The sequence below is a fragment of the Martes martes genome, assembly GCF_963455335.1.
Source record: "Martes martes genome assembly, chromosome: 6".
Lineage (NCBI taxonomy): Eukaryota > Metazoa > Chordata > Mammalia > Carnivora > Mustelidae > Martes > Martes martes.
In genome coordinates this window covers 80,712,180-80,739,360 of record NC_137893.1, presented here as the reverse complement: position 1 = coordinate 80,739,360, position 27,181 = coordinate 80,712,180, and the positions used below count along the sequence as shown (strand labels likewise).

Genomic DNA, 27,181 nt, shown 5'->3' with positions numbered 1-27,181 from the left:
GTAGTCAAACAGCCTAAATAAATCCACATGAATGCCGATGAATCAAGCAGACTCCTCAAAAGTTGTTTGTGGTGCCAAAAATTTTTACTTACTAACGGTTTAGGTCGTAAATTTTTTGAAAATCACATGTCCTCGTATGCTGCTGTGTCTTTACTCTTCCTTTCCCTTTTTTATCATATGTTCTGCCCTTTGGTTTCCTGACACTTCCATTTTCTCTTTTTATGTTCCTGTTACGGTCACCAAACGACAGAAACCTGGGGTGTAACTGATCACATCTCTAGCAATCTTTTTCTTATTCTAGGGCTTTCGAGATTAGAACAGGAGACCCAGGTGCTGCCCAAATATTACCTATTCAAATCTTCGAAGCAAAGTGTGCGTGAAAAAGCCTCTCTTAACCCTTCATTTTGTGTCTATTTAACTTACGGCACTGTAGTGCCCAAACGCAGATATTGACCAAGAATTAGGTTTCCAAAATGGCTTTGCTCCTTTCGAGCTGGCATGAGGTCTATAAAATACAATTTATTTCCACTGCAACCAACCCTTCTCTCTACCCCAAATGTTACCCTGTACGTAGACAGCTGAACCTAACCCCGTGTAGTCAACCGAATCACAGCTGCTAAATTGAGTAGAGAGACGGCACAGCCGTTGGACTGATGTAAAAAGAGCGTTAAAAAGAAAAAAAAGAAAAGAGAAAAAACACACCCCAAGCAGAAACCACACGAAGCAAAAACCCGAGGGGCGGGCGTCGCCCACAATCCCGCCGTCCCGCCGCCTCGCCTGCCGCGAGCACGCCTCCCCGCCGCGGCCACGCCTCCTCCGACCCCCCGCCCCGCCCCGCCGCGGCCACGCCCGACGTGAGGCGCGGGAGCCGCCGGGCCGGGGGCGGGGCCTGCGCCGCCCCTCCCCCTCGCCGCCGCCGCCGGCGGCCTCCGCGCGGGCCTCCCAGCCCGTATTCCACTCACTTTGTTCTCCGCCTTTGTCCTAATCCACACCAGCAGGTGGAGCCGCAGTTAAAGTTTCCGAGTCCATTCCGGGAGCGGGAGCCCATCTTGCTCGCCGCCGAGGCCCTCGCTGGAGGAGGAGGGTCAGAGCTCGGGTGCAGCCAATCGCGGGCAACGCTGCTAGTTATCAGAGCAGAATGGGCTGTAGTTTAGTGAAATAGGAAAGCTGCAAAACACTGTGGAGTGCTCCCGTGTAAATAAAAAGAGGAAAAAAAAGTTTCTCAAGTCGCCGCTGCACGACGTCGGGCAGGCGCCGGGGCGGGGGTCTGCGCTCTCCCGAGCGGCCGCGCGCTGGACTTTATTGTGCCGCAACAAGCCCCTGTTCCCATTGTTTGTGTTTTTTTCAAAATATGGCAAAGGTTCAGGTGAACAATGTAGTGGTGCTGGATAACCCTTCTCCTTTCTACAACCCGTTCCAGTTCGAGATCACCTTCGAGTGCATCGAGGACCTGTCTGAAGGTGAGTCGGGCGCCCGCCCGCCGCCGGGCTGTCAGTTGCGGGCTGCAGACGTTGAAAGTTTCCCGGGCCCGGCCTCGCGCGGGCGGCCGGTGCTCGGCGCCGGACGGGCGGCGGGCTCGGCTCTGCGGAGGGAAACTTGAAGTTGATGGACGACGGCCGCCGAGGCGCGCGCGGCGTTCGGCCGCAGCCGGGGCGCCTGCCGTGGCTCAACTTGCGAGGAACTTGTTCGAGCGGAGGTAGCCATGTTGTCAGCTTTGTCTGGCGGGCGGGCGGTTCGCGAGACCCGCACTCGAGCCCGCGGCGCCGGCCGGGGGTCGCGCCGGGCTGGCCCCGCGCCGCGAACGGCTTCCGCGGCCCCGGCACGGAGGCTGGGAAGGGAGAGGCATGTGTGTGGTCGCGCCGGCGAGTTAGCAGCGGAGCCATCTTACCAAGAGTAGAGAATTGGGCCACCGACCCCGGCGTCACGACGCCTCCTCTCCGCGCCGCGGGTGACGAACACGGCGCCCCGCCTGCCCACCTTCCTGCCCCCGAGGGACAGGGAAATCCATTTTTAGAGCTTACGGTGGAGTTGCCCCACTCTCTGGGGTGGCCGTGCCCGGCCGCTCCGGGGAGGAGAGCGAGGCTGTCCTCACGCTGATTTCTGGCTCCCTGGACCAACCAGCGGGGGAGGCGGGCGCAGGCTCGGCCCCTCGGCGCCGCGGGCCGGGCGCCGGCGCTCCCCGGGGACGGCGGGTGCTCCCCCGCGGCACTCCCCGGCCGGCGCCCGGGATGCTCGGGGCGCCCGGGGATGCTGGCGCTCAGGCTCGCCCAGACTGGCGTGGACTCCTGTTCGTAATGACGGAAACCTCCTCTCCTCCCTCTCAGGAAGAAAAATACTGCTAAGCTAGAAAGTTACATTTAACCCAAGAGCAGAAATAAGTAAAACACTGAAATAATTTCCAGGACTTAATCACTGGCTTCTCAGTAGTCTGAGAGACTTTTCTTCAAGAACGTGTTGAAATCTAATTAAAATAACTCCACATCCAAACACCCTGAGCATAAAACACAAAAGTGGTCTAGGAAATAACAGGTAAAGTCCTGATAGCAATGCAAAAATTTTTACAATTTTTTCTAGGTTCGTTTTAAGGACTCCAAAGATATTTTTATAATGTGTAGTAATAAATATTTAGCTAAAACTTGCCAAGGTTTTTATCTTTGTCCTTAGGTTTTATTAATCCAGTGCTTTCCTTTTAAATTTGAGGAGAAAAAATTCAACTTCATCAGTGATCATCTTACAGTTAAATAGGGGACATGCTTATTTGAAGTTATAAGTATGTTTAACAAAAATGCATTTAAAATTATACTAATCATGGTATATAAAGTATTTCACTTAAAAAATTAGTTTTTAATCTCTGCAAAATATATTTTATGTAGGGTGTCAAAGTTTTCAAAATATAAAAGCAATACCTGCTTATTGGAATAAACTTTTAAAAAGTTGTACATACATTTATAAAGTAACAGTCCTCTGTACTCAAATGCCTTCCACCATCGTCTGTAATTAACACTTTAATCTGTGCTCTTCCAAGAAGTATTAATGCATACATAAGACATATATGCATATATATGTATTATGTGTATGCCATATTTTAAAAGACAGTTCATTTATTAAACTAATTTCTAAGAGGCCACTGATAATAAAATTAAAGGGGATTTTTCTTATTACTCTGAAACCAGTTGATTACTTTTCCAGAGTACTACTATAATCATTTCAGCTACCAGGTCAATTTTTCATACCCAACAGTAAGTTTTCCTTTTTATTGCCAATTATATATAAAAATGGGCAAATGCAAGAGAAATCATTGATCAGTCCATTCTAATGTACTATATGATTTAAGCTTTACAAGTTCTTCAAATTATAGGTATTTCTCAAATGAGGCCTTGCATTTTTTAAGAGCCAGTTTTGGACAAGGATGATAGATGATTCAGGATGTTATAGGGCTTTGACATTGCATGGTTGAAACCCACCATTCATTTAGAATTGTGTTCCCATTTTTAACTGGCATCTATTCAGAACCTGGCTGAATCATGTCAGAGTTTTTATGATACTAGTATCAACAATACACTTACTTCCACTTTTACACCTCTTCCTAGGGCACCTATACTGGTTATTTAGCATTTTTCAAAAGAGTTTAAGCTGAGTCATACTGAAGCTGCAAAGGAATCTTTCAAAAAGGTGCTATGCTTGTGTACTCCACCTAGAGGCTATGTGGATTAAGGAAATTAAGTTTATTTAGCAAAAGCTTATAAGTTCCATACTTTTATATTGCAGTTCTTTAAAAAAAAAAAAAATCTATACTTAAAATGAAACTACAGAATATTCTGAAGAGAAATTTTCACTTCATAATTTTGTCTTAAATTCCAAGCCAGAGGTTGGCCACCATTTTTCATGCTTAAACTTGATAGGAGACCCAGGATGTGTTTGATCTGATGGTCCCCAAGCTTGTACAAGTTTTGATTGACCTTCATGCTAATCTTGGGCCCTCTGTAGACTGTTGATTCTTTGTTTCTCTAACAGAATGAAGCCATTAAGTTGGTCAATATCAATAATTCTAAGCTACTGTCAGCTGAACCCTTACAATGTACCAGAATTGAACGTGGTGTTTCATCTTTTTAAACTTCAGACTTGTTCTAATTCCCAAAGATTACATACTTTACACTCACCACATACCTTCCCAGTACGGTAATTAGTTTAAAATTCCCTTGGTGACTTCCCTCACTTCCAACCATAATTGCAAATACTTGCAATTGGGTTTACCATGATTAAGTGAAACAATTAGTTAACTTTTTAAATAAATGAATAAACCCCAACAGATAACCTGTGTATTTGATTCTGTCCCTTCTCTTCTTTTGTATACATGGGACAGGGGGATCAAAGGAGAGTTTAAAAAAAAAAGAATAAGAATAAAACAACTGATGCTAATTTATAAATAAATTACTGAGCATTTTAAAGTCAGTAGCTACAGCAAGGATCCTATTAGCATAAAAATTAAGGTACAGGTGTTCACTGAATTACAGCCTGTGCTCCTTAAGGTTGATTATCTTTCCATGGCCTCTGTCCGCACCCATCTCCCTCCACAACCCTCCATACCCAGTTAAGTTCCTTTATCCCACTATTCATTTGAGAGCCAGAAACGGAAGAATTATTTCCTAGTTTTGGTTTTGGAAGTAGCCCAGGCTTTGAAATTGCAGAAGCAACTTGGGTTCTGATTCTTCGGTTTGGTGAATTTGGGTAAATTACTTAACTTCTTGGGGACTTGGCTTCCTTGTTTGCATAATAGTATAATTAAATCTATATGATAAAGCTGTTGAGATTTAAATAACATGGTGAAATTGACAAGACCAATGCCCAGCACACAGTAGGTATTTTATAAGTATATAATTCTTTACTATGTTCCTATGCCAGACCACAAATGCCTTATACCAATTACAAGGCCAAGAGGACTATGTGTATTGATACAAATAAATACATATGAAATGAACAAAATACAAAAACTTCATGTGACAATTACCAGACTTACCCTCAATTGGCTAGTTTAGTAGGTTTTACACTCCTGTCGTAAGTTTGACCACTTAGCTTTTGCATTTCCTACATCACTGATACCTATCTAGTAGATATCTCAAACTTAACATGTCCAAAACTAATTCCTGGTTGTTTTTAATCCCTACCCCTTGCAAAAAAGGTGACTGACTCTTCCTGCCTTTATCTTCAAGATTTATCCAGAGTGTGACTGCTTCTCATCCCCATGGCAACCATGTGGTCCAAGCTACCATCAGTTCTTGGCCTCAGTTGTTAAAAATATCCACCTGTTTCTTCCCTCACCATCTTACAGTTCATACTAAATTCAGGATCCACAATGATCTTTCTAAAATGAAAGCTGGATCATGTTATCCTTCCAATCAGAACCCTCCCAATGGCTTCCCATGCTACTTATAAAAGAAGTCTTCAATGACGGCCTTTAAAACTTTGTGTAATCTGGCCATGCCCCTCACACTCAATCTAATGGTCAGTTATTTTCCCCTTTATTCAGTTTGCACCAACTCTGACCTTTTTCTTTTTCTTTTTTTAAGATTTTATTTATTTGACAGCAAAATCACAAATAGGCAGAGAGGAGGCAGGCAGAGGGAGAGGGGAAGCAGGCTTCCTGCTGAGCAGAAAGCCCGATGTGGGGTGATCCCAGGACCCTGAGATCATGACCTGAGCCAAAGGCAGAGGCTCAACCCACTGAGCCACCCAGGCGCCCCTACTCCTTGCTTTTTCTTGAGCAAGCTAAGCATGCTCCTACTTCCAAATATTTGCTATTCCTGCTAACTAGATACCCATATTGCTTCTTCATCTTTTAATCTTCATCAGCAAATAAATGATCTTGTGAGATGTCAGATGCAGGGAACTTGCATCTGGAAATGTGCTAGAAGGTGGAAATATTAGTGGTCTAGGACAGAGCCATGAAGTACCTCACAGGTCCTCAGAAAATGACTGCTGACTTAGTAAGAGAATAGACAAGGAGCTTCAGTAAATTGCAGTTTATCATACAATATGAATAAGTAGTACCTATTACTATTTCTCTTCTCTCTTTAGGGAGCAAAAATACCTACACAATCACACAAAAATGGCAATACCACAGCAGCACTAAGTAGATTCTCAGTGTGTGACCTAGAAACACCCCTCTGGGAGTGCTGCCGTGGCCTTGGTGTAGTGAATCCAAGAGGCAGGCCGCACAGTGCTAAACACCTTAGGAGGACCAGAAGGTCTCAGAGGTGATCTGTATTTGCAATTGTCTTCCTCCCCCTTCTAAAGAGGAGGCGACTCCTTTGAAAGAGCAGTTGCTTTACTTATCTCTGGGTTCTTGTAGCAGAACGCTCCGTAAAAGGTGCTCAATGAAAGCTGAATTACATATAACAATGGCATAAAATGTCTTGGGTTGCACTTTAGTGTATCTTACTCTTCCTCGTGTCTGTTCCCACCACCCATACTCCTTATCAAGTGGTTATAAGGATCCCTGGTTTCCTCACCTACGATATAAAGCGGTGCAGTGAGGGAAAAAACCCGACTGTGGTCCCTTTCTCAGTTGATGAGCTGAAGCCCCTTATTTCTGAGCCACAAGGGAAGTTGGCTAATAATGATTTCCCCACTTTGGAGCTCTTTAATAATCTGGATCTGTGCAACATAATATGGGGCAGCCCTTCCAAAGCGTGCTTAGTATTAGTAGCTTGTTAAAAGATGACATAGGGAAAAAGTGGGGGGGGGATTCCATAGCCGAACAAACTTGGGAAATGCTGGACTGAAGAAGTCTCACAACATGTACTCTGCCAGTGTGCTTTAGGAGTCCTCAACAGAAGGTTGTAGCATTTCCCAAGTTTTGGGCCATGTTGTTTTGTTTGCTAGGAGCCCTGCCCAGGGCTAGTGTTTCACAAAAGAACATTTTGAGAAAGTTTCTGGTAAGAAATAGAAGAATTTCATAAGGAGCAATTCAGTGCCTTCCTGGATCTTCTGCCATGAGAAGCCAATTTTAGCAGCCAATAAATGGCTTAAGTGGACATTAAAAGGGTCTTTGATGCCATCTCATAATGTAATTACTGAATATGAAATAATGTTTTGGTTTTTAACCCTAGACTTGGAATGGAAAATTATCTATGTGGGCTCTGCAGAAAGTGAAGAATACGACCAAGTTTTAGACTCTGTTTTAGTGGGCCCTGTTCCCGCAGGAAGGCATATGTTTGTATTTCAGGTAAGACTATTCTTGGTAAACATATATGCCAAATACATTTCTAAACTCTTATCTCATGGTCCTTATCCATCTCCTTGTGGGTTAAATCACTCTGCTTCTGCTGTATTCACTTTTTATCTGCTTCTGTTCTGCTGTGAGAGGTTGGCGTGCTGTCTACTCCAGAGCGTGCACAGCACTCAGTAAAGCTCCCAGTGTCCCGGCACATGCGGTGGTTAATTTGGGGCTCTGTCTGTGAAGAGTCCTATAGTATCAGACTTTCCGGGGGGCTGGCCAGCAGCCCAATATAGAGATCCAAGGCATACTACAACTGGCATAGTATAGTATGCATCTTCAATTTATGGTTTCAGCCATTAGGAGTAATGATCACAAGAAAAACAACTTTCTTTCAGCATAATCAGTAATTGAGCTAGGTTAATAAGTAGATAGAGAGCTACTGCATAAACTTGTATCATTGGAATTAAGGTCCAGTGGTTTACTAAAGCATCTAATCTATACATATTATAGAGGATTACTGTTACAAATCTACTGCTCTGTTTATTATTTGTTAGGGGAAATTCTAATACAAATTATGTTTTCAGATACCACTGACAGTATTTGGGTCTGTGCCAAGGCTTTAGACACTGTCTTCTGTATTCAAAGTGTTACTTCTTTTAATCCATGTTAAATTGTTGTATAAAGCTATTCAGTCACTTCTGATTATCCATGCTTATTAGGAGATATTTGTAAGTAGCCCAAAGAGTAGCCATAGATTGAAAACAAAACAAAAAACCACTTCATTTTGTTGCAAGTATTTCTACACATCAGTTAAGTAGAACCCACTGAAAAGACTTCATCCAGAAAGAAAATTAACTCTTCCTATCCCTGATCTCCTTTTTTTTCCTTTCATTTCATAGATGGGACCAATTTAAATGAATACTGTTGGTAAGTTAATCCCATCAGATATGGACCAAGAATTATAAACATATGGTATCTTGGTCTCCTAGCCTTGCCTTTTATTAAAAGCCAACAAATAATTTACTATGTTTAAACAAATGGCTAAATAAAGCTCAGATATATTAGTTCAAATCTACTCATTAAAAGTGCTATTAAGCCGAGTTGGGTGAGTGCATAACCTTGGTGAAAGATGTGGGTACTAGAGAATGTGCAGAGGGAACCACTGCAGTTACAGACCTTCTTCAGATCCTGACTCTGTTGCTTATTAAACACGTGTGCCTTTAGACAGGCTCCCTAGCCTTGGTTAGTCACTCTAGCCGTCTATAAAAATGTGGATAATATCTAACCTCATCAGAATGTTGGAGGATTAAATGAGGAATAAGGTAGTTAAGTGCTATCACTGACAAATAATGCCCTACTTCTATTATTAGAACTAAATTTTTATTCTCTTAAGTTCTTGAAAGCAGCAGTATTTGCTTTAACCCACAAGCTTGGAAAACCCATACATCACTGATGATAATTGTGATGTGGTAAGAAACTTGGATTGACAGGTAGTGATACACCTTTTTATGCTACCATAAAACCTGCAAATAAATCCCTTGGCTTTGAAACAAACCCTTAAATGACTTTTCTCTGTGTTTACGTTGTTAAGAACACTCTTGAGCTTTTGGCTTAGAGTGAATAATTTATTCAAAAATATTTCCCTCCAGTGATTTTCCAGTAGTTTTACATTGGTATCAGTGTTCATGTTGCCAAAAAAGACAGAGAAAGAAGCATGCGATTTAAATCAGATGGTCAGCCTGTACATTTACAGAATTCACCATGATCAGCAAAAAGAGACTAAAATACAGTTTTTGTCTTGTACTTTAAACAGACTGTCATAGTATTCTCCTGGTCTGCCTTGAATAAACATACCTTTCACCTGAGTGTGTCAAAGCCTAGCAGGAAGATGTCCAGACATTTGCCTAGGACTGCTGGTTGAAGTTAAAAGTCTCTACCTATCACTTTATCCTAAGTGATCTGAGAGGCCTATGGGTTTTTCTACTTGAATATGAATTTGCTGAAGTTGAATCCTTTAGCAAAAAAAAATTTTAAAAATCAAATATGGCTAGCACCAGTCTACTGAGGAGATGGGAAGCACTGTGAGGGGAAGGTTTCCATAGTAGTACTGAATTGCCTCTTTTTCCCATTCTCCACTCATTTCCAGGACATTAGAATCTCTTCGGGTAACCTGGAAGTAACTAGACCCCTCTGGGGGGAAGGGGGCACACAGGGTCTTTAAGACAAACAGTATATTCTCAGGACAGGCCCTTAGTCCCCCTGCCAGTCTCTCTCCAATTAGTCAGATTACTTCATGTCAGGAATTGAGTTAGAATAAATTTCAAAATACTAAGTATATACTGAGTGCCCAGAGTTATGCCAGACATGAGATTATAAAGATGAACTGGATAGAACTTCTGCTCAGTCCCAGCAAAGACTGAAGGGTAAACATATCTATTTAGGTTATTGGACATACATTAGTAGATGTGTGTCAAGTAATTTTAAGTGCAAAAACAGAGTATTATTAATTCTACCTTCTGAATCAGAAAGGGGTTTACTGGGGTCACCTGGGTGGTTTGGTTGGTTAAGTGTCCGACTCCTGATCTCAGCTCAGGTCTTGCTTTCAGGGTTTTGAGTTCAAGCCCCGTGTGGGGCTCCACACTGGGCATGGGGCCAATGGGCTTCACTAAGGATATATTTCATACAAATTTAGAAAGATGAATTTTGTAGGATGTTACAGAAGAAACTTACAGGCCAAGAGTAGAGTATATGCAAGGCATAGAGGCATGAAAGATTACCACTACACTTTAAAGAACTCTGTCTAATCCTAGAACAAGAGTAAGAGGTGTAGAGTTAAAGGGAGTGTGAATGGTTGAAGATAAATTGTAAAGGGCCTTATAAATGAAGTTAAAGAACAGATTTTTATCTCTGAAATGGGAGTAATCATCTGGAGTTTTAAAAACAGGTAAAGGAATAGGAATGGATCTTTACCTAGCTAATGTTGGCAGTAGTACAAACAGCAAGTGAGCTGGAGGATTCCAGTTAGAAAGTTATTCCAGTATTCCAGATAAGACATGAAGACATGAACTGAGTCTTCAGAGATGAGAAATGTTGCAACAGGCTGGATAGGGGAGGTAAGGAAGAGAGGGTACTGAAATGTTTAGCCTAGGTCAATGTTTTAGACTAGATAGATATTGTGTGCCTTTTTGTGTCATCTGCATGTGGTAGGTACACAATAATTACTATCTTTAATGATAATGGCTTGATAGAGAATGTCAGCTGGGGGTGTTGCCAAGCTATAGCACTGGCTGAAGTGTTCACCCAGGCACAGGGATGTTCTTTAGTGTCCTGGCAAGAGTCAGCTGATCTGCTGGGATGAGCTCCATCCCTTCAGCACTCAGAATGGCTGCCTCAGGTCACAATCCCATGCCTCACTGTCACTGCGCATCAGCCTAGGCCTCCTCCTCACCAGTCTGCTTAGTGCCTCTCACACTGCCATGGATGGGAACCCTAACCTTTGCCCATGCTGTTTGCCTTCTCTAGCTCACTTGCTTCACCTTCTGCATTCCTCAAGATTCAGCAGCTTGATTCAAAACATCATTAAGTATATCTTCTTAAACCAATCTTTACCTTGGTTGTATTTCCATAGTATGTGTGGTTTAAAAGTACACTATATTTTAGTGGCTATCAAAGTCATTCACAATAGATAATTAATATTTTTGAAAATATATAGAGCTACTTCTATTACATTTTCAGTCTTATGTTTAATTTACTATTAGAATATTTGTGCAGGGATGGGAGAGTGGGTGTGAGAATATGTGTCCTGAGTATAAGAGAGAAACCAGTATAATAAACATTTGCTGCCAGCAGGCTGTGTGGAGATCATTGAATATTTCCTAATTTAGGTTTAAAAATTATGACTGGAAATTATGACTAGAATCAGTTAGACTATTGGCTTAATTGTTTGCTATATTTTATAAAAGGTTTTATAACTGAATATTGTATAATCCCATATGAACTACCACACAGTCTGACTAGATTTATCTTCCTATAAAAATAGTGAAGTTTTCAGGTGCCCAGAGTAATTAGGTATACTGTGGAGAAATATTCAAACTATATTTTCTGACTATAAGTCAATCTCAGAAATGAGCATTTGCCTTTCCAATATCATTTCCAAGTTTTTGTTGTTCTGCCCTTAACTGACGGTGCTGAAGGTAACCAGAATGCATCTTGCTTGCAGTTAACAGCCTTTGTGATGTGTTTCTTTTCTTTTTAAATTATTATAGGCTGATGCACCTAATCCAGGACTCATTCCAGATGCAGATGCAGTAGGTGTAACAGTTGTGCTAATTACATGCACCTATCGAGGTCAAGAATTTATTAGAGTTGGCTATTATGTAAATAATGAATATACTGAGACAGAACTAAGGGAAAATCCACCAGTAAAACCAGACTTTTCTAAGGTAATGACTATTCCTTTTTCATTACTTTTACTATACTTTTTAAAAAAGTAGATGCCATTTCATAGTATATTATGAAAATAGCTTGGAGACAAAATAAATTAGAGGTCCTGTGCCAACTGGGCAAACTAACCGTTCCATTTCCATACTTGACCTCAGACCCTACCTCCTGATGAACCATTAGTAATTAATGTTGGTCAGGCACTTTCAGAATCTCTGATGGTTTAGAAAGTTGAAAGTACCTTCTCTAAGAGATAGTAGTTTACAACTTTCTCTACGGCATTTCTCATACATCATATGTATTAGAGATGAAACCAAAGGTCTTAAGATCTCTGGTTTTGGAAAATAGCTTCTGAGTGAGAAGCTGAAACCTGTGCTTCAGAATTACAGATTCTCAGAAATACTTCCTATTTTATGATTTTTTCATTGGGACCTGTAACAGTTTAGTAACTGGTGACTTATGTGAGATTGAACACAACACTCCATCTGCCTGAGCATGCAAGAAAAATTACATGGGAGTAGAATGGAATGTTCTTTCTGATAATGAGGCTGGAATATTTAATCCTGGTATGGGACCTTCCAGTGACTCAATATATAGTTAACTATAAGGCACCTTGTATAGCAAAAAACAAAAAACTAGAATACTGTTTCTGAGAATAAACCATAATAATTAAAAGGTATGAAACCACTTATAATGAGAATTGGTATTTGGGGAAATTTTTATTTTCTTTGGAAATATTACTGAAGAGACACCATATCAACCTAAAAAGCATACTAATTAGATAAAGCATCCTGTGAAGAATCCACCCTCAAGAAAGAAGAGATTGTCTCCCTTTTAGGAAACAGAAGTATAGAGGGGTTAGATATTTTGTTGTTTAGTAAATGATCTGGATGAATTCCCTCAGATTCTTCATATCCTTTCCATTAGTCTAAAATAATTTTTTTGCTATAGCCCTAGTCCTTGTGTATTAGTTACGTTTAAGGTACTTTACTAAATTTTATGCCTTTGTATAAATTTAGCCTTCTAGAAGTACTGATATAAAGAACCATTTGATTAAGCTCCTATCCGTGTATATTTAACTTTCTTAATGTTGTCTGTTTATATATGTCCTTCTTCCTTTAGCTTCAAAGGAACATTTTGGCATCTAATCCCAGAGTTACAAGATTCCACATTAATTGGGAAGATAACACAGAAAAACTGGAAGATGCAGAGAGCAGTAATCCAAATCTACAATCACTTCTTTCAACAGATGCATTACCTTCAGCATCAAAGGGATGGTCCACATCAGAAAACTCACTAAATGTCATGTTAGAATCCCATATGGACTGCATGTGACCACCTGCCATCCCTTTAGTACAAATTAAGCTATAAAAACACACAGAACTATTTGAAATTCCGTAAGTACATAGTCAAGACACAATGTGAAGAATTTGTTTAAAAACATCCTGTAGAAAGTTTATAAGAAAACCAGTATTTGAGCAAATTGTGGAATATAAATACAACTATTTTTAAGTAATTTTTTTCTCTAATGTGTTATTTTATTTGTTCTGAAACTAATCTGATTAAAACATATATATTATTTTCTTCTCCGCTATATGTAATTAAAGCACTTATAAAGAAAAATATAAATCATTAGACCAGGTTGTAAAGCTGTCTTAGCCTTTTGGACAATAATCTTTGGACCACTATTTTACTGGCCTTCAGAAGAACAAACTTCCGACTTCAACTAAAATGTTTCTTCCTGTGATAAATAGTTTGGTTTAATGTGAGGGGCAAATTTCCATTCTTTTTTGTCATGTCCTTAAAGAAGGGATTTGAAGTCAACTATATGCTACCACGAACTTTAGGACCTGATTTTCTAGGTCACCTTGAAGCCTCTTACGGCAACTATTACACGGAATGTTAGATAGCATTCAGTTTGGTTTCTAAGATGATAACAAATGTGGTTAATTGTTCTTAAGGTCCTTTGTTTTATAACTTTAGGACATCCGAATACTCCTTGAATCATCCATCATTTTTACCCAGTGAATTCAGCATGTCAAGAGCAGACATAAACGCGCTAAGTTTAAGAATAGGATATTATAATAACTTAGATCTACTCATGAGATTTATAAAAATACAATGAACTTAACCCTTCAAAATTGACTTGATAGATCATCTATTGTTGGCAGTGTTTATTTAAAAAAAGAAGTGGATTTGGGAAGGTGTATTTAGCTTTATCATAATAGATGAGTCACTATTTTGGAAAAATATATATTTTCACACATGTGGTACTCTTCTCCATATCCCTTGACACTCATGCAGAATAAGATTAGGCATATTTGTGGCTGACATATTTTAGATAGCCTTTCCAGATAAGTTTTTAAAAAGTAATCTTGGAAAGGAATCCATTAACTAAGTGGGCCAAAAGGTTTTCTTTGATGAGAGCTAGGTCCTTCCTCAAAGTTTCCTGTGCTTCATTAAATTAAGTGTAGAATATTCTCATTACTCTTGCTGCTAAGCAAGATATTAGCCATATGATACAGTTATGCAGTGCCTTTATATCTAAAACTTTTATACTGCACTTTTTAAAGCTTTTATTTTGAGGAAGGGAAAAGGGCATTTGTCTGAATGTGGAATTTAAGTTGTATATATTTCCTGTCATTCTAAAAAAAGAATTTGTGAAGGAAAATTTTGCTAAATGTTAAAACTTTGAAATTTAATATACCAGATTATCAAAATACTGTCCACTAACTAGTTCATAGATTTTAAAAATAAAATACATCCAACTGTTAAAAATATATGAAGAAAATTTCATTTTTGTCTATTTGCAATTAAGGGAAAATGTTAAAATATTAAAATGAAAATAAAAGTAAAATTTCCAACAAAGAGCTCAGTGATTAATATAACAAGATATGGGCTTGTTAGAAATAAAGCATATATAAGCCGAATTACCAAATAAAGCAATTTACTGCTGAGTTTTTATTCTGACTAATTAAAGTGACTGATTTGTATTAATACTAAGGGTTAGATTTTTACATCAATTTGTAAACGGACAGCTAATTTTCACAAAAGGTTAAGACTTTCGTTTTAAGTCTTCTTTCAGAATTTTTATGATTCTATAAGATTTAGAACTCAAACTATAGCACAGGGGTTTTATTTTCCCCCCGTTTAGCTTCATTTAGAGACACTATCTGAAGTATAGCTAAAATGTTTGGAACAGTTTTTTTCCTTTTTGATCATAGTAAATAGTTCTTTCATGAAAAGATAAACATAAACCAATTACTTACACCACAGAAGAGACAAGCAAGTAGGCTGGAGGGAATGAGGATATCAGTTGAGCTAGAAATCTGAGGAGCATGCATGCATTTGTTCATTTATAACCTTCTATAACCTTAGGCTTCCATGTGGTCTTATTGTTTGGTTTTAAGATTTGGGGTTTCTAATTTCACCAAGAAAGTATATGGAAGCAATTTTTGAAATCCCTGATTTTTTAATCCCTGATATATATAAAAAAGTATATGACTCTGAAACACAAGTATTTATATGTTAATTTTCATGAAAATGCACCCATATAGTGCATCTTTATTGTGTGCAGTATATTCTGGTATCTTTTATTGTATTTCATTTTTAAAGTGCTGGTTTTGACTCCCTGAGCTGGCATTTATGACTCTAAGCGACTGTGATATGCAGTTTAAAGAAAGGCTAGTCTGGCCTTTTGAATAGATGAGACTTAGCAATAACTTTTCTTTCATTCTAAAACTTATATTCCCTGTACCTGTCTTTTGGATTATGATCTTGACATTTAAAAAAAAGGGAAAAGTGCTAGTAGAGTGAATCAGCAGCCATTCACTTGAAAACTGTCCAAATATTCTGAAATTACTGGTAGCCCACCAGATAGCCTGGATGCATTTCTTGGCCCTCCATATACTTAACTTACAAAACATTCCACATAATTACTTGGCAAATACTTTTATTTATTACCGGCATCATTTTATAAAGAACTCTAGAACCCTGGGTCATAAGAATTTTTAAAATGCACATAAAGTGTTCTTTATATATTCTTGCTTACTACCCTTCCAGTATGCTGAACCTTATCTATGCCTCTCCATTCACAAATCCCTTCTCATCAATGCTTAATGTACTATTCAGTTATATTTCAAAATCTGAGAGCCCCTTAGAATGGGGCTTTCCTCATGTAGGACCATTAATGCAGCATTTGCTGCTTTATGAGAAGTTTTATAGTATTAGTTTCTCATAAGAAATTTCAGCACAGGCTTCCCTTAATAAGTAGCAAAGAACATTTGTAAAATGTGTGAAACCAAAGGCCTATTACAGACAGAAGTACAGGAGAAATATTTCCCCAATCACAACAGTGTAAAATACAAAATCGCATCAAGACAGGCTTTCTAAAAATTTTCCTAAAGTTACTTTATAATCACATCCTGACATTCGATCTGCAAAGGCTTTTAAATGTACTTGAAGAATCATTGCAATATGTGAATGAAGCTCCACAATGCAGTGAAAGTGTGCTTTCCACATATTAAGACAAATTTTCTACTGAAGAATTTTCAGTAGGAGCTACTGTTGCCCATGAGATCTACAAGCACAAAAATGCCTCAAGCTCTATGCCATCAATCTACTTTGATAAAGGGAGATTTTTTTTGTTCCCATTTACCTTAATGTTTTGTTTACTAGGTCCTCATAAAATGCCAGATGGTGCATGCTTTTTCCACATTAAATAGGATCTTTCAAAACTAAGATGCAAAAAGATATATGGGATAAGTTTTAGGAAAACTAAGTGAAAGTGGAGCTTTTAAAATATTTTCTTAGAGCTACAAAAGTAGTGCTACATATTTTCTTCGATTTTTGGCAGTAACTCAAAAATTAACTTGAAACTTATCCTATGTTAGGTACTTTTTCATCAGAAAAACTGTGTTACTGTCTGTAGTAAAGTTAGATTAACTGAAATTGTCATGTAAAATACCTGCACTAGTAGATCCAATTCCTGTGGTGAGCACAGAGCGTGGTGTAATCTTTGCTACATACTTGAGGAATTGAGATTTCCCTGTGCCAGGATCCCCAACCAATAAAAGATGAGATTCACCTGGAAAAAAGTTAGTAAACTTTCAAATTTCTATGAAAAGACCCATGAATTAAGTGTAATTAATCAAGAAGAAAATGGTCTACTTGGAATGCCAACACAATTTACATTTTATGCTTCTGCTATTTACTGAAGGTCATTTAAGGACAGAGTTAACCAGTTATCTTTAGAAAAGTTAACTATGATCATAAATAATAATTTTAAGTGATTTCTGAATATGATATTTATAATCTAATTTAATAGACTTTGTGCTATTTCCAGATGTTCAGGCATATGTCTAACATTTAAAAAATTTTTGGCTTATAAAGTTTCTGATTTTATTTTTTATTTTAAAGATTTTATTTATTAGCGAGAGACTACAAACAGGGGGAGGGGCAATCAGAGAGGGAGAAGCAGGCTCCATGCTGAGCAGGGAACCTGATGTGGGGCTCAATCCAAGCACCCCAGGATCATGACCTGAGCTGAAGGCAGACGCTTCACCAACTGAGCCACTCAGGCACCCCTTAATCTATTTTTAAATACCAAACTACTTGGCTAAATCTTTTCCAAACAAGCCATACAAATATTTTATTCCCTTTTTATTTAAGTATTTTTAAGTGTTCAGGACTTTATAAGTGCTTTATAAGTATCAAATCGCTTATAACAGTTAAATGAAGACCTTTCCATTTCATGCAAATTGTAGTAATTTAATGAAATAACCTACCTTAAAGTACTTATTTTCAAATGTAACAAATGAACATATGAGTATCTTTTCGTATGTATTATCTCACTGATCAATTTATTCAGTTATACTCAAGTATTTCCTAAATACATTAATAGGAAACTCCTTCTTAAGCTCAACATTTAGCAGAGTGCCAGAATGTGATCAAAACATACAATACACATAAACTTTATTATCCTTCCTATTCCATATTGTACCATATGGTTTTAGAAATCTTACTAACAGCCTTGTTTATAACAATGTCCTTTTAGTCTTTGGTTATTATGACCCTCAGGTGGCCTATATAAGGGCCATAATAAACCTACTTTATGCCAGATTTAGGTCAGTTAAATGTGTTAGCTGCAAAAGAGCTTTCTGCCATTTGAACATAATTATACACTTAGAGTAATCTTTGCTTGAACGTATGACCTACAGCAGCACCTCACGGCAGATGGCACTTCTACAACCTACCAGCAGAAGGGGAATCAGCAGGCAGATGACTGAGAGCAACAGTCTGAGAGAAACACACTGACAGTCACAGATGGAGAGACACTGACTTGGAGACCTTTAAAAGCACTATCTAATCTTTTACTCTTGAAGACAGACTGGGGATCCAGAGGAAAAGACAGTAATCAAAATGTAAAGATTTTATTTTGTGGCACCTTTACAGACTGGAGCAAAAACATATGTTCCTCAAAACACTTAAAGTTTCTTTTAGTCTTTGGAATTCTAGAAATTACTTTTTGATATACAGATGCTGGACTAAGTATTGGGCAACCGTCAGCTTTAAAAGATTATGGTTAGAAAATAAAGATCAAAAAGTCATTTTTATTCAGGAAAGGAAAATTCTCACTTTTTACTTTGTATGTATTAACATTTCTCAAAAAGTTTTAATAGGTACTAACCTCTGACCCGTGTTCCTGTAGCATCAGTCCTTTGAATCCCACCAGCCAGCACCAGGGCCACAGCAAGCTTTACTAAGTACATCCCGAAAACTTGAGGGCACAAGCTGGCCAATATTTCATTCCTTCCTAGGAAAGGCAGAAAGGTCAGATGTTACGAACAGTTTTCAAGAAATCCTATCTGAAATTTTCCTTCTTATCCTAACTTCTAGAAATATACTCTGCCATCTAATATCAAGAGAACCACTTCCAAATCCTACAGGAGTAAATAACTGTTTTGGTCCTAAAATTCCTTCTCTTATTAATGCCATAATAGGAAAAGTCTGCTTTTTCATTCCTTGCTTTTTATTTTTATACCTGCTTAAGTTTCCATAAATTTATCAAACTTTACAGGGACAGAAAGGAATCTCCTTTATTCCCTCATTAAGCCAAAATTATCCCTTTAAAATACCATTGCACTTTACTCCACTGCCTAAATAAAATGAAGGTGCTCAATCTCAAACAATAAGTTGGATTGCAGGAGCCAGTAATCTTTAAATACAAGAGGTACTTGGAGCTCATGGAGCTTCTCCAGAGGTCTAAGAGAAAGAAGTAAAATAATCTACCCTGTGAGTCAATTCAGCATTTGCTCTGAACAATTTGGTAAAATCTCTTTACCTAGAATAAGTTACCAGGGTATTACAGTATTAAAAAGAACATATTATAATTCTAGCAATCCAAGAGGGAAGTCTCAGATTCTTTTGATCATGTGTTGCTAAGAATTTTTTTATTTTACAGAGAGAGCATGAGCAGGAGGGGTAGAGGGAGAGACAGAAAATCTCAAGCAGACTCTACGCTGAGCATGGAGCCCAACTTGGTGCTTAATCTCAGGGCCCTGAGATTAAGACCTGAGCCGAAACCAAGAGTCATTGGCTTAACCAACTGCGCCACCCAGATGCTCCTGATCTTGTGCTTTATTTTTTTTTTAAGATTTTTAAATTTATCTTCTTGATGGTGGGGGAGTGGGCACAAGTAGGGGGAGCAGCAGGCAGAGGTAGAGGGAGAAGCGGGCTCCCTACTGAGCAGGGAGCTGCATGCAGTGCCCCATCCTAGGATCCCAGGACCCTAGGACCACGGGATCATGACCTGAGCCAAAGGCAGATGCTTAACAACTGAGCCACCCAGGTGCCCCTGATCATATGCTTTTTTTAAAAAGATTTTTTATTTCTTTATGTAACAGAGAGAGAGATCACAAGTAGGCAGAGAGGCAGAGAGAGGGGGGAAGCAGGCTCCCTGCTGTGCAGAGAGCCTGATGTGGGGCTCCGTCCTAGGACCCTGAGATCATGACCTGAGCGGAAGGCAGAGGCTTAACCCACTGAGCCACCCAGGCGCCCAATCATGTGCTTTAAGTAAGAGAATATCACTGTTTGAGTTTCTGTTTTCAGAAATGTGAAAACACCAAATCGGAGAATCTGCCTATCCCACATATAAATAAAGTAGATATTTCATTTGATCACTGGCCTAATTAACCAGCAGGGGTTCTTAGAACCTATACCATCCTAAGAAGCCTATCCTAAGCTTGTCTTCACTTACGTGGAATTCACTACTGTGATGGTACTCTCTCTACAAGCTGGCAACTAATTTGTGTGTTTCAGGGCTTCCATGTTTGTGCTCATGTTTCAGAGGCAGCTCTATTTGAGGAGGAAAATAATCGTGTAAATATTTAGCTGATTATTCCAGTTCCAGAAGCTTTTCTGCCAAAGCATTAGGGTAGGGAAGAGGGCTTTGTCCAGAATTTAGGGCCTTATGCACAAAAGCTCCTTATTGTAATGAATCAGAATTGATCCAATGACAATGTAGGGTGACATGACTTGGGATGGCAGAAATGTGAAGAAAGAAAATCTTTTAGTAAAATGAGGATCAGAAAAAAGAATTAGTAAATCCTAGAAGGCAGCTCCTTAACCGCCAAAGGGAATCCCTCTCTTTCCTGAGGAAGAAAGCCCAGAGAAAAAAGAGGAAGAAGGTTTGGGATCTAAGCAAATAAGACATTACAGCAGGTAGGTAAATTCTGACCAGAATTACACACACAAAGAAAGAAGGAATAGCCCCAACAAGCAGGTTTAGGAGTAGGCAAACTGACCTGGGAGACTTGTGTGCCAGCTGTGCTGAATAAAGGTAGATTCAATGACTGATGTGCTAACAGGAAACATATATATCCCAGTGGTAAAGAGCACAGGCTCTGGGGTCAGAGGCCTGGATCACATCCCAGTGCTACTACTTACTACGCATCTGACTTTGGGCAAGTGTCTTAACCTCTCTGCCTCTATTTTCTTATCTGTAAAGTGGAATGATAATGGTATCTTGTAGAACTGTTGAGGTTCAAAGGAGTTAATAAGTGTATAGCACATAGAACAATACCTGACACACTTAACTGTTAAGCTATTATATTACCTCTATTACTTATGCTTATTTCTGATCTCAATATTTCCTCCCAATGTAGTTAATACAAAAGATATAAAGTGAAGTCTGAAGTACCAGAGAAAAATAAAGGGGAAGAACTATTCCCTTAAATTTGTTGTCTAAAGTTCCTTGAATCATGGCAATAGATGCTCCCATGGCTGTACCATGGAAGAGAATGCATTAGAGTGAATACTCCCCCAACTCTAGCTCCCTCCCAAGTTTCTGCTTCTAGACCATGTTAATAGTGTGTCTAGAGCCTACCAGCTCATTCTTGTGGCATGGCCCTCAGTTACTGCAAGGAGGATAGGACTTCCTAGATCTTCCCAGATCTGAATCATCCCTGAATCGGTTCACATGGCCCAACAGACCCCAATCCCTACATTTGGGTTTCTATTCAGCATCTAGGCACCAGGGTCAGAGGATCCCAGATGTTACTGCAGACTGGAATAAAATCTTCACCATCTAGACAGTATCAGTGTCAGATCTTAGTGAAGCAGATCAAACTCCAAGAGCTGAGGAGTGAAATCCCTGGCGTTAGACTAGCAAAATGAAGACATCCTTCCGGATACAGCTCTCCGCTTCCACCACCCCTTCCCTTATTTCCCCCAACTAGCACGCATACACTTTGAATTGGTAAAGTACAGTACTAGTACTGGGTACTCAGAAAACTAAGAAAGCAGAATCCATTCGCACTAAAAAAACATTGCCTCGTTTTCTCTCTCTTCTTATTCATTATATTTACTTCTTCCTTTTATCCAGTAAATGAGCTGTGCATCCATAACCCTCTAATTGAAACAAGATAGAGTCTTGAATTGACAGCACAAAACACTTCTCATGGTCTGGGTAGAACACTATATGATCCCCTTCCTTCACTGTAACAGGAACAGCTGAGCTGTGTGGCACTGCAATTAGTAAGAAATGACTGTGGTCCAAGGAAGAGTTACAGATTTTTGTGAGGACCCGGCCCTAAGAAACAATTTTAAATACAGAAATTCCTTTAAAAATATATATGGTTCTTAAAGGGCTTGCTTAATAAAGCCATGACATAGAGAACCTCACTTTAGTATTTAAGAATAAAGTAATCAGTATGTGTGAGACTTGAGATGAAGTTTATTAAAAATAGTCTATCACAGGCTTCAGTTTATTTTTCTCAGTAGATGCCTCCAAGGAAGAATGAAAACAGACATTTGAAGATTTAACTGGTGTTTTATCTCTTTGGAATTTTTAAATAAAAAAATACTCTGAACCTAAAGGCTGTAATGTTTTAGTTTATGTATCTTACTGCCACAATCAAAAGTTTTTGCTGTGATGACAAAGCTTATATTTTGCATCCTTCTATCTCTCATCACTTCTTTCCTACTGACTGCATATTTAAAAATCTTTAGTTAAAATAGTGTGAAGTTGTCTTTATTATCTCAGGTACATCAGAAAAGAAATAAGACTTTCACAGGATGACGTTTCATAGTAGGATGTGTTTTGTCTACTTACGGAGGAATTGTATATTTATTGGTAAAGAAGGGAGAAAACTGGCAGTACAAGAGATGTCTAAAATAATAGAAATGGAAAATCTCTTGTAATCCAGCTTTTATTTTCCACAAAGATCTCTAAATTAAAAAAGACTATACCAGCAAGGGGCTCTTCAAAAGGAAACTATGGCTAAAAGTACTGACAACTGCTACCACATTTTGAGTTCAGCCATTGAGTTTTCTAGTATGCAAGGCTCCTCCCAATCACAGACCTCATATTTAACCACTTAATGAAATGCCATTAATAATTATCAGCTTTATACCCTTAATCACAAACCTGCAAAGGGATCACTTTTATAGGATTCCCAAAAATCTTCAAATTCCTTTTGGACCTCCTCATCCATGATGATCCCTGCAGACTGCTCATTATTTACTTGGACATAATTAGCTTTCAGGACTATCTCCACTTCACATCGCACATCTTGCTGAAAGGGCTTCCACCGTTGCATTACAACTCCATAAATAGTGAGGTCATCACCTAGGAGAGAGCACCAAGTAGCAGCAAAGTCCAGGAGGAGCACACTGCTTGCTGGGCATAGACTTGCATCACACAGATCCAGAAATAAGAAATAAACCATTCTCCCACCAGGTTTAGAATAGTAAACACTCATCCAGAAAACAATATGAAGGCAAAGGAACACCACAGGTTTCCTACTTTCCCCTTCTTCTGTTTTTGTTTGTTTTTACAAGTGCTTCTATCTTTAGCTAAAAGCTAAAGTCAGCATTTTTATTTTTCTTAATCTGCCACATGATAATCACACCAAATTATTACCCTTCACTGGAAAAATAGCTTACCAGATGATTTATTCATTGTTATTATAAGGGGTGAAATGTTCATCTTCTAATAATCCCTAACCATACAGTTCTCATTTAAAGAATATGTAGAAACTGCAGCTGGAAGGTTAAGCTATAATCAGTTTGGTGTCAGGAAAGGAGACAATCTTGTGATAACTGACACTAGTTTCAGTTTCTTATATATTAATTTTTATGTATCACCTTTATTGATATTTTACTTACTGCCTTAAAAAAACAGATGAAGGAACTAAGAAATAAGTGAACACTGTTTTACTTCAAAGCTCTTTTTCATAAACTATGAAAGCACAAGATAAATCCTGCTTGTTCCTTCTGGTTGGTTCCTTCCCACCTGAGGAAATTCTATTACTGGTGATCAGAATATTAAACTTCTACAGGTTTTCCTAGGAGGCCTTGGGTCTTTCATGGGCACATTCTCCAAACACTAACATCTGTGCTTATTATTACATATAATTCAATGCATCAATTAACAGGTATATATGAATGAATGGTTGGCATTTGGTATTTTGGTCTAAGAGATAAGGGGGCCAGAAGGAGAAAAGATAAGCCTAGTCCTCAAAATCTTGTTGAATATAAGATGTTGGACATACTCCAAATCCAATATGGTATTTATAATTTGTGCAATAAATAGCGTCTCTGAACTAACTGGCAAGTCTTCATTTTCCCTGTGTCAAATATATGGCATTTGCTGGTGCAAAATGCCTTTTACTCTCTAAGTTTCAATGTGTAATGTATAATCTGCGGAGCTTTTGATTTCCTAAAGAAAGTGTTCTGTAAATGCTAAATGAATGGAACTGGTGATAGCAATGACACAATGGAGGGCGTATTTCTAGCTAAAGGCAACTTTATAATAAATGGTGACAAACACATTCAGTAGGTGCTTTGCATGTGTTTTCAAGATCTTTCGAAGCCACTGCTTGGATGGTTTTCAAACTAAGCAAGAATAATGATCATTTACTATATTGTCTGCCCTCAATTTTTAGGTGAAAATGACTGGGGTAACTTTAAATGAGCACTTGGAACCAGTCCTTTACTATCATTTTAATGAATTATACTTAGGTTGTTTCTAAATTAGTCAAATAGAAACTTTACTTTTAGATACTTTTACTTTTAGATACAGCACCCGTTATTGAATTAATCAATAACTGATTATTGAAGTAACAGACTTCAATAGCAGTGATAATGTGAAAAATGTAGTGTCCTGAAGAATGGCCAAGAGTACTGATTTTATCAGATTTGGGTTCAAATCCCAGCTCCTCCACTCACTGGTTATGTTCTAGGGCAAATTATCTCACTTTGCTGAGCCCACAAGTTTTGACCTACAAAATGGAAATAGTTATATTTATGTCACAGGACCACAGTGAAAATTAAGTCAGAAAATGTTTGTAAATTACTTCTTACAATATCTAGAAGATAATATACGCTCAACAGCTAAGTATTAGCTATTATACTAAGCCTTGTTAAACTTTTCTGTAGTAAGTCATAAAAGATGTCATTTGCAGGGAACTACAATTCTTACTTTGTAGCAGCCTCCGTCTTTGTGCCGCTCCGTCTTCTGCAGCCCATTTACCAGGACAGCCACCCCCAGCCGGACCCGTCTCTGATCCCCTGCTGCACTGGCAGTTATCAGGACACAACCTCTGACTTTACTACTCTGCATGTGTCAGATTGGGGTTCCCAACCAGACTGTAAATTCCTGAAGGGCAAGGATTATGCCATTTATCTTTTCATTCTACAGAGGTTTGTAGCTATGGATAAATGAAAAAGCGCTATTGACAGACTGCTTCCATCCATTATTGTTAGTGACATGTGAAAGAAAAATAGCTTTAGATTTTTTCAGTGCAGAAAAAATTCAGTTTAGATGTACTGCATGAAAACATCTTATTTTCTATCAAAGGATACTTTCATGTTCATGCTAAGCTTACATAAGCACTACTTTGCTGATCCAGATATTACAGGTTTTGATTAAAATCTAGAGTCCTATATGAAAAAAGAACTCTGCCATAGCCTGGTCCCTTTAGCAGGCAATCCATGATCAAAGTTGTTATTTCCATGGAGTACTGTTTAGACAACTATTAATTGTTAATATATTTGACATAAATTTCAAACTATAGGTTGGTGATTCTTGGGTGGATGGGGGCAGTCTCTTGACAAAGAATTACTTTTGACCCTAGATACTGAACTCCTGTATTTCCACAGTTGTTTGCCTCATCGTTTTAATGAAATGGCAGCTCATAAATATTTTATAAATGAGGCATTTGGAGAAATCTACGTTAAAAGAAAAAGAAAATGGAATTTGGAGAAATTAAGCACTTTTTTTTTTTAAGATTTTATTTATTTATTTGACAGACAGACATCACTAGTAGGCAGAGAGGCAGGCAGAGAGAGAGAGGAAGGGAAGCAGGCTCCCTGCCGAGCAGAGAGCCCGACGGGGGGCTCGATCCCAGGACCCCAGGATCATGACCTGAGCTGAAGGCAGAGGCTTTAACCCACTGAGCCACCCAGGCGCCCTGAAATTAAGCACTTTTGATCTATCTGGTAGGAGAGAACAGGGATGTAGAATAAGAAATTAGACATACCTGTTTCTGCCAAGGGACACATTTATGCTATGAGTTTTCTTTACAGACTCAGGGTGAGTGAGATTAAGGTCTGAGTAAGAACAGGAAATACTTAAAGCAGGGAATGTTGAGGTGAATTAAGAAAAAACTGCTGACACCCAGCTGAAGTTCACCAGCCATTTCCATTTTCTGACCTACCTTCAATGTAACTTAAATGTTAAAAAGCAAGTGGAGGGGCGCCTGGGTGGCTCAGTGAGTTGAGCCTCTGCCTTTGGCTCGGGTCATGATCTCAGGGTCCTGGGATTGAGCCCCGCATTGGGCTCTCTGCTCAGCGGGGAGCCTGCTTCTCCCTCTCTCTCTGCCTGCCTCTCTGCCTACTTGTGATTTCTCTCTCTGTCAAATAAATAAAATCTTTTTTTTAAAAAGCAAGTGGAAATTCCTAGGCAAACAGTAAAAGCAACAGTTTTAAAGTTATTTGGAATAAGAGGAAAGAAAAAGAATAAGCTCTCAAACCTTCTTCACAGACACAGATGTGGTCAAGGCCTTGGGAATGTGTATGGGGAGCGGAAGCTGCTGGCTTTAGGGGCAGGCTGCCATCTGCCTTTTCTAGGGCTGGAAACAGTAACCTCAGAGAAACTGACCAAAGTTTCACAGTTCTATGATAACTTTTTTAGGAACTGAAATTCTGTAAATCCAAAAGACTTTTCAACTCCATACTAGAGTCTTCAGTGCCTCTCAGTTTTGGTAAAAAGTTTCTGATTAAAACTTTCAGATTACCCCTTTGAAGGCAGTCCCCTCGGTGTCTGAGATCTTTACCTTTAGCCAACCAGTGCCATGTCAATTTTACAGCCCTAGCTTCTACCAACAACTGAAAAAAAGCTCCCTTTATTCTCTTATTCTTTCTTTTCACGTTACATATGTAAAATAATATATTTGTTTTAAAAATCCTTTTAAAATATCAAATTTTATTAAGAATATCTCGTGATATTTAAAAGTGGCTATTGCGGGGTGCCTGGGTGGCTCAGTGGGTTAAAGCCTCTGCCTCTGGCTCGGGTCATGATCCCAGAGTCCTGGGATCGAGCCCCGCGTTGGGCTCTCTGCTCAGCGGAGAGCCAGCTTCCCTTCCTCTCTCTGCCTGCCTCTCTGCCTACTTGTTATCTCTGTCAAAAAAAAAAAAAAAAATGTGGCTATTGCAGAAGAGAGTCCTTTTTTTAAATTTTTTTTAGAGTACTCTCTTGAGCAGCACTGCTGATTTACAAAACCTCTTATTAATTTTTCCAATAAAACTCGTCCCTACCTACTATATTCTTTATAAAAACAATAATTTTAAAATTCAATGTAGAACACTTCCATTCTATACATGTGGGCTGATGTTAATCCTTGCCCTTCCACAAATACTTTTTTTCTTTTTTAAGATTTCATTTATTTATTTTAGAGAAAGAGAGAGCGAGCACAAGCAGTGGGAAGAACAGAGGGGGAGGGCAAAGGAGATAATCTCCAG

At 38.9% G+C, this 27,181-nt stretch overlaps 2 protein-coding genes across 3 annotated transcripts in view; one reads left to right on the top strand and one right to left on the bottom strand.

The window, feature by feature from the left end:
- MCM9 (minichromosome maintenance 9 homologous recombination repair factor) overlaps positions 1-27,181 on the bottom strand; it is a 90,582-nt gene that overhangs the window by 54,182 nt on the left and 9,219 nt on the right. The window contains exons 5-7 of the mRNA XM_080806305.1: positions 22,587-22,787; positions 18,348-18,473; positions 16,626-16,745 (exon numbers count right to left, since the gene is read on the bottom strand). Of these exons, the coding sequence (XP_080662431.1) occupies positions 16,626-16,745; positions 18,348-18,473; positions 22,587-22,787 (447 nt within the window). The remainder of the gene's footprint in view (positions 1-16,625; positions 16,746-18,347; positions 18,474-22,586; positions 22,788-27,181) is intronic.
- On the top strand, positions 922-14,631 carry ASF1A (anti-silencing function 1A histone chaperone). Of its 2 annotated transcripts, none has more exons than XM_080806307.1 (4): positions 922-1,460; positions 7,110-7,225; positions 11,485-11,661; positions 12,782-14,631. In XM_080806307.1, the coding sequence occupies exons 1-4, from the start codon at positions 1,352-1,354 to the stop codon at positions 12,992-12,994; spliced, it is 615 nt and encodes a 204-aa protein (XP_080662433.1). In that variant the 5' UTR covers positions 922-1,351; the 3' UTR covers positions 12,995-14,631. The 2 variants fall into 2 exon arrangements, with proteins under 2 accessions (XP_080662433.1, XP_080662434.1); XM_080806308.1 differs by having other exon boundaries at positions 1,457-1,696; positions 12,782-14,521.